This window comes from Lucilia sericata, unplaced genomic scaffold, assembly GCF_015586225.1.
Source record: "Lucilia sericata isolate MDLA Ls3-8-SP2 unplaced genomic scaffold, ASM1558622v1 Contig000107F_arrow, whole genome shotgun sequence".
NCBI classification, from domain to species: Eukaryota; Metazoa; Arthropoda; class Insecta; order Diptera; family Calliphoridae; genus Lucilia; species Lucilia sericata.
This window is the reverse complement of record NW_023994139.1, coordinates 77,878-92,088: the sequence shown is the minus strand read 5'-3', so window position 1 is coordinate 92,088 and position 14,211 is coordinate 77,878. Positions and strand designations below refer to the sequence as shown.

At 30.9% G+C, this 14,211-nt stretch overlaps 1 protein-coding gene across 1 annotated transcript; it reads left to right on the top strand.

Moving 5' to 3' along the window:
- Nucleotides 1-724: 724 nt before the first annotated feature.
- On the top strand, nucleotides 725-3,715 carry LOC119600197 (uncharacterized protein K02A2.6-like). The gene is given in 3 exon segments (XM_037950294.1): nucleotides 725-1,582; nucleotides 1,585-1,851; nucleotides 1,854-3,715. Coding segments are annotated over 3 exon segments (2,952 nt in total). The 5' UTR covers nucleotides 725-759.
- The last annotated feature ends 10,496 nt before the right edge of the window (nucleotides 3,716-14,211 follow it).

Sequence of the window (14,211 nt, the reverse complement as noted above, 5' to 3'; positions counted from 1 at the left end):
TAAATTCTCGGCCGCTAACATTCGTCTCAATTGAACACGAAGATGATGATGCTATCACCCCGAATCATCTATTGCTTGGCAGCTGTGATGGCTACAAACCGTTTTTTGAAGATAATAAAAATTTACGTCAGCGGTGGCATCAAACACAATAATTTGCCGACCACTTTTGGCAACGTTGGTTGAAGGAATACGTTCCGGTAATTTCCCGTAGAAGCAAATGGTTTTCTAAAGTACCCCCAGTATCAGTCGGTGCCATAGTCATTGTTGTTGATGAAAACCTGCTGTTTTGAACGTCGGCGATGATCATGAGCAAGCTCGTACCCCTTGACTCGCTTACGGGTGGGGGAATGTTGCCGCCGTCCACAATTGGTTAACTTTCATTTTGCATATATACTTTTATAAGAGTTACAATTTGTTTATTTCATCTCCTTTAATGTTAACTTATTTATTTTGTTTTGCCTCATTTTTTGCTAGTATTCGTATACATTTATATACACATGTATAAGTATGTAAGACGAGGCAAAACACAATAAAATTTTAAAGCGCTCTCATACTTTGTATTCCTGTTTCTACTTGAACCTTTTGGTTAAGCAATTAATTAATAAAAAATAAATATTGAAAATAAATCGAATTGAGTGCTGTTAAAATTATTTATTTTGTCTCTGCGGCGAGCCAACAGTGGTTATCACTAATCAAAACCAAACTTGCAACATTTTGGTATCATCACTTCCCGATTTGAATCTTTTCGGTTCTGACTTAATGGAACAATTTAAATTGTGGAACCAACCAATTGATTCGTATACATCGTGTAAACAACTTCAAGTTAACAACACACTCACAGAATCTGAATTGCGTAAAACATACCCAGAAGTTTTTAGGAATGAAATTGGACACTGCACTCATTTTAAAGTTCACCCACAAATTAAACCACAAGTCGTTCCTGTTTTTCGTCCTAAAAGGCAAGTAGCGTATGCAGCAAAAGATCAACTAGACAGTGAAATTCAAAAACTTGAACGTGAAGGTATCATTTCACCAATAAATTTTTCTGAATGGGCTGCACCCATTGTGGTGGTGAAAAAGGCTTCTGGTAATCTACGTATTTGTGGGGATTACTCCACTGGACTAAATGATCAGCTAGAACCTCACACGTTTCCACTACCTCTTCCAGATGAAATTTTTATAAATTTTAACAACTGTTCAATATTTTCAATAATTGATTTAAATAATGCCTACATGCAAATAGAAGTCGACGATGACACGAAAAAACTACTAGTTATTAACACTCATCGTGGCTTGCACACTTTTAATCGGCTTGGCCCAGGTGTGAGATCGGCTCCTGGTGCTTTTCAACAGTGTATGGAATCAATTATTTCTGGTATTAAAGGCGTTTTTCCTTATCTGGACGATGTTATTGTAGCTACACCAACACGCGAAGAAAATATAGCAGCTGTAAAACAGGTATTTGAACGTTTAAAAAAATACAACATTACAGTGAATTTTGAAAAATGCAAATTTTTTAAAACTTCGTGTACATACCTTGGTTACCATTTCGACAAAAAAGGCGTTTATCCAGATAAAAATAAATTAACTACTACGGTAAATTTCTACATGAAATGAGAAAGCTTAGAGATCCTTTGGATAATTTACTCAAGAAAAACACAGCATGGAATTGGTCATCTTCATGTCAACGCAGTTTTGAACGGTTTAAACAGCTTCTGTCATCTGATTTGTTGCTTACTCACTTTGATCCAAAGCTTCCTATCAAAGTAGCAGCTGACGCCTCAAACGTTGGACTGGGTGCATACATCTGTCATGTTTTCTCTCTCACTCCAGCTGAGAAAAATTACTCTCAAAATTGGCGCTGGTTTTCGCTGTAAATAAATTCCATAAATATTTATTTGGTAGAAAATTTATTCTTCAAACGGATCACAAGCCCCTGCTTTCAATTTTTGGAAATAAAAAAGGAATTCCGGCACATTCTGCAAACCGTCTCCAGCGATGGGCTCTTACACTCATGTCATACGATTTTACTTTGCAATACATTTCAACTCATGAATTCGGAGCAGCTGATATTTTATCTCGTCTAATTTTCAATGTACCAAAACCAAACGAAGACACTATCATCGCTTGTATTCAATTGGAAGATGACATCAAAAAGGTAATTAACGATATCACAAATGCCTTGCCGTTAACATTCAACATGATTTGTGCTGCAACTAAAAAGGATTCAAATCTCCAAGATCTTATAAAATTCTTACAAACTGGTAAGTGGCCAAATGAAAAATCTTCTGATATTCAGTGTTATTTTTCGAGAAAACAAGATTTAAGTATTGTTGATGATTGTGTTATGTACGGGAAGCGTATTATAATACCCAGCTGTTTTAGAAAACGCATTCTAAAAGAATTACACAAAGGTCATCATGGTATCGAGAGGACAAAGGCACTGGCTCGCAGTTATGTTTATTGGCCCCATATGGATGATGAAATTAAAAGGTATGTACTGAATTGTACCAAATGCTCTTCAGTAGCAAAATCGTTACCAAAAACTTCACTTTATTCATGGCCATTAACAAAACAACCTATGGAAAGAGTTCATATAGATATAGCCGGTCCTGTTGATAATTTTTATTATTTCGTAATAGTAGATTCATTTTCGAAGTGGCCACAAATTTATCAAATTAAATCGATTTCTTCAAATTCAATTATAAATTGTATGCGCGATTTCACTTCATTGTTTGGAAACCCTGAATTAATAGTGAGTGATAATGGAACTCAGTTCTCCAGCAGCATGTTTTTCAAGTTTTGTCAAGAAAATGGTATTTTACACAAATTCACAGCTCCATACCACCCTCAATCAAATGGTCAGGCAGAAAGGTTCGTTGACACTTTAAAGCGCGCTTTGAAAAAACTCGAAGGAATGGGCACTGCTAGTGAAAATCTACAAACATTTTTAAAATGTTATCGTTCTTCACCAAATCCTAGCTCTGGTGGCAAATCGCCTTCTGAATTGTTCGTGGGGAGAAAAATAAGGATTAATCTTGATCTACTTAAAAAACCAACAGAATCCCAATTACAACGAAACGAGAAAATGGAAGAACAATATAACAAACGTAATGGTGCTAAAGAGCGGATATACAATATTGGTCAGAAAGTTTACGCAAAATTATACAAATTAAATAAATCTGAATGGTTCCCAGGTATTATCAAACGAAAACTCGGAAATGTCAATTACGAAGTCGAAATCGAAAACATTCCTGAATTTCGTGCAGTTAGATCTCATACAAACCAACTAAGACCTCGTTATTCTGAATCTGAGAACATAGCAGCTAATGATGTTTTATTTGATTATTTCAATTTAACAGCTCAACAGACTCCTCCTAGAGATCAAAATATGAGAGACAATGAATTTGAATATGTACCACTCACTGATGGACAGACTACATCTACAGATGAATTGCAACCTGTTCAAGATCCACTTCTAGTTACTTCACCATCTGGTTCAACAAACGTGAATAGTCAACCGACAACTTTAAAAAAGTTAACGTCAACATTAGAAGAATGTGCATCGACTAGTAATTCAACAACAGATCCTGGAGTTCAAACAGATGAAGCTTCCCCAGCTCTTCGAAGGTCAAATCGTAGGAAGCATCCTCCTGTATGGACTCCAGATTATCATCTTCTTAAAAGAAAGAGAGATGTTGGCAACCCCAAATAAGCAACTTCTATGTTCTTCGTACTAAAATTATAACTGTCGTTTTTATATTGTCTTATATACATACTTTTATATTGTCATACATACATAGTTTGCCGCTATTACTTTTTGTTATGTTTATTGTACATTGTTAAGTCGTCTAGTAAACATCACACAGTCATATACGCGTTAACTATTTTAAATTAATTTGTTATTTGTTTTATTATTAATTATTGTTTTTAAATAAAGGTTAACTTTGGGTTAGAATTAAACTCCATTGTTTCACTCAACCACCTGACAATCATAACAAAAGCCATATTGATTTGCAAAAGCAAAACAACAGCCTTTAGGCAATATAAAAGAAAATATTTAAGACTATGTTTTATTGGCGAAAGAAAAATAAGAAAGCCAAGTCTAGCCATTAGGCGATATAAAAGAAAAAAAAATATCCAAAATATAAAAAAAAGAACAATAAAAAAATAAGATTAATAAGTTAGAAATAAATTAGTTTTAAGTATTTTAAGTTGTGTTATTGTGAACAAAATATTGTGTCCTTTGAGAGTGTAGTATTGTATGTTCCCAGCAAAAAATAATTGATGTCATACTTTACAAACGACATCTTAATCACATCTAAAAATGCGATTGCATACTTTTCGCTTTTATAAACCAAACATATACTTACAAATTAAAACACAGTTAAAAATGAGAAAAGAGCTGTAGAAAAGTCACTACCAACAACATATTCGAAGTACTTCAAATTTTGATGAAAAATTAATGAAATTTACATAAGCGTTTCCCAGCAAAAAAAGTGTGGAAAAAGATGTAGAATTTTCATCACAACTAGTAACCCGAAGTGCTTCAAATTCGGGTGTAAAACCTATGAATTTTACATTAGCGTGTCATTGGAGGGATGTTGTTCATTTTTGGCAGCTTTGAACTACATCTGATGTAGGCGTAGGAAACTAGAAAGCGAACATCCGGTATTCTAACTAAGAAAAAAAAATGAGAAAATAAGAATTAAAGAAAGATATAATTATTCAGTTTTTTTAAGATATGCGTTATAAAAAAATCGATACGAAACTAAAATTTTGAAAACAAAAAGTAACGGCCAAATAAAAGAAATAATAAATTAGGAATTAATGAATAAGATTAAGTATGAATGTTTAGAAAAGTTAAGAAATACGTTATATATGACTAAGATTAAACCAATGTCAATAAAATTTTTATGTTATGTATGCTAAGAAAATGAAGAAATTTGAGTAATTACTATTTAGGGGATTGTTGATTTAGATAGGGCGACGAATGGTGGGTTAATGGGACTGTGGATAATGGACACAGGAAAGGCAACAGTCATGGTTGGGAAAAGGGCGATTGGAGGTCAACACCTACCTCCCTATTGAGTGGTTTTACCAAAACGATGTAAGTGTTTGGAAATTTTAGTTTTCAGAGTTTTTTTTCTTGTTGCGATCCAGCCAGAGGGTTGAGAACTCCTCCTATGAGATGACGCCGCAAAGTTGGCAGGGTAAATTCTGGCCTCCCGAGATAACAGGTTCGTAACACAAGCAAGTCTGATGTTAATCGTTTAGTACTTCAGAAAATGTGCAGAAAAGTCTAACAAAAAGTTTGCCGATTATTCTGTAAAATGTTTAAGGGAAATTTAGAAATTCGTTAAAAATTCTGTAACGTATAAGAATTATTTCAGAAAATTTCTGACATCATACATGTCTGAAAAATTTGTTTACTGGGTGTACATGTGAGTTTTGGCCAACAAATTTGATGTGTGGTCATATCGCTTCGACTGAGGGGACATGTCGCAGGGTTTTTTTCTCAATTCTCTTTTATCCCGTGTCTATATTAGACAAATATTTATCACAGCACTTCACAAAACGTCGGCCGAAAAATTGTCAGTTTTTTGTTTATGTTAATGCATAGGGGCAAAGCTTGGGAAAGAATGAATTCTATTTGGAATTAATTCCCTTATATTTTTAATTCGGCTTTACATTTTTTAATTTACCATTCTTTAAAGTTATTCTTTGAATGTACCATTCTAAAGCTGAATTCCTTGGCTTTATATTCCATAGAATTAATTCCTAAGAGAATTCATTCTTTATGGGAATGAATTCAATTGCATGATCATTCTTGTCTGTTTAATTCCTTCTATTACAAATTGATTGAAAAAAAATTTAATTCAATTGTTAATATACAGAATGCCTTTGAATTCTAAAACAAAACTTTCATTCAATCTATTTCAAATTGAATGGTGGAAAAATGTTTAAATTAATTTTCTAATAGATTGAATTAAAACAAAATTTTTATCATTCAGAGGGAATTCAAAAATCAATAGGAATTGTTGAAATTTATTTTAATTCAATTTGTAACAGATTGAATGCAAACAAAATTAATTCATTCAGAAGGAATTTAACATTCTATAAGAATTAATTCATTAGAGAATTCATTCAACTACATCGAAAGCTTTAAGAATTAATTCTAGGAATTAAATCATAGGAATTGAGATTAAAGAATGGTTAATTCTTTAAAATATAACTCAATTTAAAAAAAAAGAATTAGGGAATGAGTTCTTTTAGAGCTTTGCATAGGGGTAAAAAAATGCTAATATAATGCTAAGATAATTTTACTGAAATAATGCTATATTTTATAAAAACAATTAAAATTAAATGAAAATTTTGTAAATAAACACTAATTTTACTAAAACTTATGTTAAAAATCCATTTTAATTGCACAAAAACAAAATTCTATAGAAATTTTTCAATATAATTACGTTTGTTATCAAGACAACTTTGTCTAAACAATTGTTTAGACAACACTATCATAACGACGCTAAAACACTAATAAATGCTGTCTGTACCTGCTAATTTTTTGTCATGATAACAATTTGACGTTTAGCATAATAAACATTAGTTTAATATAGACATGGGATTGAATTCCGTTCGTAAAATTATGAACGTTTAGATTAGGGTTTCCAAATTCACATTCCCGGGAACCCAGGAATTCCCGATAAAATAAAAAAAGGGTTTACGCGATGTTTTTTGAATTTTTTTAACATATCATGTAACTTAGAAATATGTATGTACATATATATAAAATCAGGGTTGGCAATAGTTTTGAAGCAGTGAAAAGATAAGGGTAACGGTATTTGGATTATTTCGGTAACGTTATTTTAGTGGTAATTGTAGTGAGATAAGAGGATATTTGAAAGGTGTAATATAGGAAAAATTATTTAAAAATAATATAAAATAACGGTAGTTCGGTAACGATATTTTAGAGATAACGCTAGTAGAGCTGAGGACACGATAGCCAATCTTTATTTAAATAAAGTAAATAAAATACTTTATTATTTTCTTTATAAATACATACATATGAGTATGTATTCAAGTGTCCCGGCGGCAACTTTTTGAAGGACTACCTGTCTATTTTTGTTGTATAAAATGTGTTACAATAAGAAGGGTTGCATTTTTACTAGTTTTTAATTCCCGGGATTCCCGACTAAAATTCCTGAAAATCGGGAAGCTAAAAATCACTACATTTCCCGGGAATTTTTTCCCGATGCTTCCCGGGAACGAAGCCCTAGTTTAGATGGAGACTCAAAAGGCGTGTGACATTTTTTTGTTAGTGTTGCCATATTTATGATTCCTAAATGTTGTTTCTATTATATTGCTTAACAATAAATATGTTTATTTTTAAAATATTTGTTAATTAAATATTGAAATAAATATGTTTAACAAATATACTTTAATAATTTATACAAATTTGGCGAAATAACACCCAATTGACTATTAAAAAATGTGTTTATCTGAGAAATATTCCTTATTTTATATATTATTTTATAGTTATTTATTTAATTACAATGTTCAACAAGAAAATCTTTCCCGAATAAAACCAACGGGAAATGAAAGTAGAGCATTAGTAGACCAAAATTCCCAAAAGGTTTAAAAAAGTTAGCTCTAGTTTTAAATTTATAGCCACTTAAAGTTTTGCAATTTTGTGAACAATTTTCCCATATATGTATTTTATATGTATGTAATCCAATGAAATAAGTCAATATATAAATTGCTCAATTATATTTGACTATTTAAAGTCTAAGATATTTAAATATATTAATGTTTATAAATTGTTGGCTTTAATTTCCTATTTCAATAGTTGTTAGTAGATACTGTACTAAAAATTTTCAAAAATGTTCAAATTTGTACAGAAGTAAAACGGATTAGTTTACTAAAATTAGAATTTCTATGGATGGTTTAACTCTTATTTTTTTATATGTTGTTGCTGATATTATAAACTAATTTTCAAAGGAATATGGGAGATACCGTTCTTAAGACATCCTTGACTCAAGGACATTTTTTGATATTATTATCCTTATTTTAAAACCTTAATATTTCAAATAAAATATTGTCAAACTACGACACATAAATAAGATAAATATGTTAGAATATAATATGTATATTATACAATATCAAATTTAACCCTTTTTAGAAAAACTCTTAGAAATAAATTTTTAATGTGTGAAAACAATGCGTGTACCGAATTTCATCAAAATCAGAGAGGGTCTGCTCAACATTTTTTAATACTACATATAAGAAAATTTACCTGATAAAAGTTTGGTTTAAAATGCCTATAAATTAACAATACGAGCTAACTTTTTAAAACCCTTTGGGGAATTGGGTCTATTAATTGTCTATTTCATTTCCAGTTGGTCTTGCTCGGGAAAGATTCGAAGACCAAAAATTTGTTGCAAAGTGTTATTTATATTTTTTATAAAAATAACTAAATTTAACAAGCTAATATTTAAAATGTTTATTATTTTTGAATTAAATTAAATGTAAATAAAATTAAAAATATTGCAAGTGGCAACACTGATTCATACATTAGAGTGATCGCACACGATGTCTTCTCAATAGTTATAGTTATGATTTTCAGACATTCCACGTTTAATTAATTTAATATATTAATAGTTAAAATTTAAAATATTTTCTAAAAACTCATATTTAGTTGCGGTGGAACTCTGGGGGTGCCGACTGTAGAGTGCATGTCGAAAAAAAATTTGCGTGGGGGGACCTTAGTGGGACGAGTTTCGAGCACTATCCGGCTTGGCCAGCGACATCAGCGCCTTACAGATTTTTTATATTTTTGTTATTTTTTAGTCGGAATGGTCTAGTTTTCTTTGAGTAGTGGGGATTGCCAATGCGCAGTAGACCATTGGCAAACAGGGGGGAAACCTTGCTCGTGCGACCACCCGACATACGGATCGAAGTTAAGCCCCGCTGTTTTTACCTGAAAAGAAAAGAAAATTATTAAATTTGAAAAAAAAATATTGTGGAACGATACTTTCTATACCAAAATGTTTTTTGTTTTCATTGTAAACATGAAACATATGTTGTCCAGTGTTGGTAAACGTTCGTATAGGTTTTACTTGTTGATGACTATTGTGAATGATGAATTTATGCTTCCTTTTTGTATTGGAATCTAGTTGTTATATCGTGGGCGTGACAAATGTGTGGAATTCTAATGGGAGTGAAATAGATATAATTAACTAAATAAATTTTGATAGAAAGGGATGTATGTATCTTTGTTAAAAGGCAGATTGTAGAGGAAAAAAATAAAGATGGCTTTATTGGAATAGCCAGTTAATATAGGTCAAGCGTAGCCATGTAAATTTTGTATTTGGTAAGATTACAAAGCTTCTGGACGTTAAAAAGTGCGCTCAATAATAAGTGAAATTAATTGCAAGTTTTTTTTTTCATAAAGTAAAAAAAATCAGAGACAGTAACTGTTATAAGTTTTATTATAAACTTAAAATTTAATAATTATTTTTCAAGCAAAAATTTTTCCTCAAAAATAAAACTTATTGTTAAGTTTTATTTTTTTGTTCAAAAATAAAACTTATTTCTTGATTTTTATTTTTTGTTCAAAAATAATTATTATTTTTGAGTTTTATTTTTTCCATTGAAAAATAAAAATCATTTTTAAGTTTTATATTTTTGCTTGAAAAATAAAAGTTATTCTTGAGTTTTATATTATTTTCTTCAAAAATAAAACTTAATATGAAAATATATTCTTACAAATATAAATGAAATTTTGATTAAAATATTATTATAACATTATAAAGAAGTAGTTGTGTTCAGCGTTGCCACTTTGGTCCAATTGGACCAAAATTGGTAGTTTAAATTCTCTAAAATGACTTTTGGTAGTTTGGTTGGTAGGTTTAAATTTTGGTCCAAGTTTGGTAGGATGAGATAATTTTGATGTCATGCATATGAATTTATAAACATTTCTAACCTTGTTGTGCCAAAGTTTATATTGTTTGTTCTAAGAAAATATTAAGTTTCTATGTATTTCAACAATTCTGATTCATGAATGTTAGTAAGTTAGTTAGTTTTAAATGAGGATGCTACATAAAATTCAAAGGAATACTTCTAGGACTGCATCGGTCCCGTTGAGAACTTCCTAACCAATGCCTCAGGTGGGAATCGAACGCACGACGTCAGGTCTGACTATAACAAACCACTAACCTACTGGAGGCCACACTAATTCATTTTTTTCTAAAAAGCAAGATTCACGAATGAATATATAATTTGGTGGGTCTACTACCTTACAAACGGAATCACAAAATTAATATACCCCAATCTTTTTTGATGGGTATAAAAATATTAGGGGTATATTGATTTTGTGATTCCGTTTGTAAGTATATATTTTTTCTAGGTTCTTATTAGATTCTAAGACGATATAGCCATGTCCGCCCGTCTGTTGAAACAGTTTTTTAAGAACCGAAATCTATGTCGATTGGTCCACAATTATTCCTACTACATATAAAATAGCAAATTAGTTAACCGTAGTATAATAAAAGGATTTATCCATAAAGTCCTCAATTTATACGATAGATGCTGATGGTGGATATACATATATGATAATAATAAATTATATACCAAAACAAATGGCAACTATAATGCAATAAAAAGATATATAAACGACTGCTATAACATGAAAACTATAAAGGATATTTGCAACCATATCGGAGCCTTAAATTACCGCATTTCTAAACCTGTACTAATAAATATACCGATCTATCCAATTTTTGTAAAAATTAATTATGCCACAAATTATACACCAAAACAAAGTGCAACTGTAATGCTTTGAAATGATGCATAAACGATTGTCCTGGCATGAAAACTGTCAAAGTTAAACCTGGGAAAATAATTCTACCGATCTATCCAATTGTCCATTTTCTAAAAATACATTATGCAATAAATTATGTACCAAAACAAATAGCAATTTGAATGCTTTAAAATGGTGCATAAATGACTGTCCTAGCACGAAAACTGCCAAAGTTAATTGCAACCATATCGGAACCTCAGATTACAGCGTTTATTAAACATAGAACAATAATTCTACCGATCTATCAAATTGACCAATTTGTAAAAACACACATTATGGAACAAATTATATACCATATTAAAGTGCAATCATAATGCTTTAAAATGATGCATAAATTACTGTCATAGCATGAAAACTGTCAATGTTATTTGCAACCATATCGGAACCTCAAACTACCGCGTTTTTAAAGCTGTGAAAATAATTCTATCGATCTATCCAATTGGCCATTTTCTAAAAATATATCTATATAAATAAAAATAAATTGTCGTTCGTTGGTAATTGCATCAGTTGAGAACGGCTTTATAGTTTTCATGTTATAGCAGTCGTTTATATATCTTTTTATTGCATTATAGTTGCCATTTGTTTTGGTATATAATTTATTCTTCTTATTCTTATCTTCTTCTTCTATATAAATAAAAATCAATTGTCGTTCGTTGGTAATTGCATCAGTTGAGAACGGCTAGACCGATTTGGACAATTTTTTTACTGAAATGTTCGTCATAGTCCAACTTAGGTTTTTACGGAAAGAAAAATTGACAACGCCCACTTTTACGCACACTTTATTCGATTTATCTAAAATCGGAAAACGGCTGCACCGATTTGGCTAAATTTTTTATTTAAATGGTCGTAGTAATCTAATTTAAGTTTTTACTGAAAGAAAAATTTACCACGCCCACTTTTTTCGATTTATCTAAAATCGGAAAACGGCTGCACCGATTTGGCTAAATTTTTTAAAACATGTTCGTAGTAATCAAATTTAAAGTTTTACTGAAAGAATAATTGACCACGCCCACTTTTACGCTCACTTTTTTCGATTTATCTAAAATCACAAATCGAACATAAACATTTTTTCTAATTTGGACAGGACAACGTCTGTCGGGCCAGCTAGTCTATATAAATAAAAATCAATTGTCGTTCGTTGGTAATTGCATCAGTTGAGAACGGCTAGACCGATTAGGACAATTTTTTTACTGAAATGTTCGTCATAGTCCAACTTAGGTTTTTAAGGAAAGAAAAATTGACAACGCCCACTTTTACGCACACTTTTTTCGATTTATCTAAAATCGGAAAACGGCTGCACCGATTTGGCTAAATTTTTTAAAACATGTTCGTAGTAATCAAATTTAAAGTTTTACTGAAAGAATAATTGCCCACGCCCACTTTTTTTAAAGCATTACAGTTGCACTTTATTTTGGTGTATAATTTGTGGCATAATGAATTTTTACAAAAATTGGATAGATCAGTATATTTATTGGTACAGGTTCAAAAATGCGGTAATTTAAGGCTCCGATATGGTTGCAAATAACTTTTATAGTTTTCATGTTATAACAGTCGTTTATATATCTTTTTATTGCATTATAGTTGCCATTTGCTTTGGTATATAATTTATTCCATAATATATTTTTAGAAAATGGCCAATTGGATAGATCGATAGAATTATTTTCACAGCTTTAAAAACGCGGTAGTTTGAGGTTCCGATATGGTTGCAAATAACATTGACAGTTTTCATGCTATGACAGTAATTTATGCATCATTTTAAAGCATTATGATTGCACTTTAATATGGTATATAATTTGTTGCATAATGTGTGTTTTTACAAATTGGTCAATTTGATAGATCGGTAGAATTATTGTTCTATGTTTAATAAACGCTGTAATCTGAGGTTCCGATATGGTTGCAATTAACTTTGGCAGTTTTCGTGCTAGGACAGTCATTTATGCACCATTTTAAAGCATTAAAATTGCTATTTGTTTTGGTACATAATTTATTGCATAATGTATTTTTAGAAAATGGACAATTGGATAGATCGGTAGAATTATTTTCCCAGGTTTAAAAAGACGGTAATTTGAGGTTCCGATATGGTTGCGAATAACTTTGACAGTTTTCATGCTATGACAATCATTTATGCATCATTTTAATGCATTACGATTGTACTTTAACTTGGTATATCATTTGTGGCAAAATGTGTTCTTCTAAAAAATTGTAAATTTCATGGATCGGTAGAATTGTTGTTCTATGTTTAAAAACGCTGTGATTTGAGGTTCCGATATGGTTGCAAATAACTTTGACAGTTTTCATGCCAGAACAATCGTTTATGCATCATTTCAAAGCATTACAGTTGCACTTTGTTTTGGTGTATAATTTGTGGCATAATTAATTTTTACAAAAATTGGATAGATCGGTATATTTATTGGTACAGGTTTAGAAATGCGGTAATTTAAGGCTCCGATATGGTTGCAAATATCCTTTATAGTTTTCATGTTATAGCAGTCGTTTATATATCTTTTTATTGCATTATAGTTGCCAGTTGTTTTGGTATATAATTTATTCTTCTTATTCTTATCTTCTTCTTCTATATAAATAAAAATCAATTGTCGTTCGTTGGTAATTGCATCAGTTGAGAACGGCTAGACCGATTTGGACAATTTTTTTACTGAAATGTTCGTCATAGTCCAACTTAGGTTTTTACGGAAAGAAAAATTGACAACGCCCACTTTTACGCACACTTTATTCGATTTATCTAAAATCGGAAAACGGCTGCACTGATTTGGCTAAATTTTTTATTTAAATGGTCGTAGTAATCTAATTTAAGTTTTTACTGAAAGAAAAATTTACCACGCCCACTTTTTTCGATTTATCTAAAATCGGAAAACGGCTGCACCGATTTGGCTAAATTTTTTAAAACATGTTCGTAGTAATCAAATTTAAAGTTTTACTGAAAGAATAATTGACCACGCCCACTTTTACGCTCACTTTTTTCGATTTATCTAAAATCACAAATCGAATATAAACATTTTTTCTAATTTGGACAGGACAACGTCTGTCGGGCCAGCTAGTTTTTTTTAATAAATTTCATCAAATGATTTTAGACAGAAAATAAAAAGGAAAATTTATAGGAAAGTATTAAAGGTAAAATCTAACAAACCGCTAAAATCATAAACCGCTAACATAACAAAACGCTATCGCAACAAACCGCTATCGTAACAAACCGCTATCGTAACAAACCGCTATCGTAACAAAACGCTATCGTAACAAACCGCTATCGCAACAAACCGGCAATCGCTAAACGTTGAATAAAATTCATATGCATCAAAGAATCTACACAAAACGAAGATACTAAAAGGTAAAAC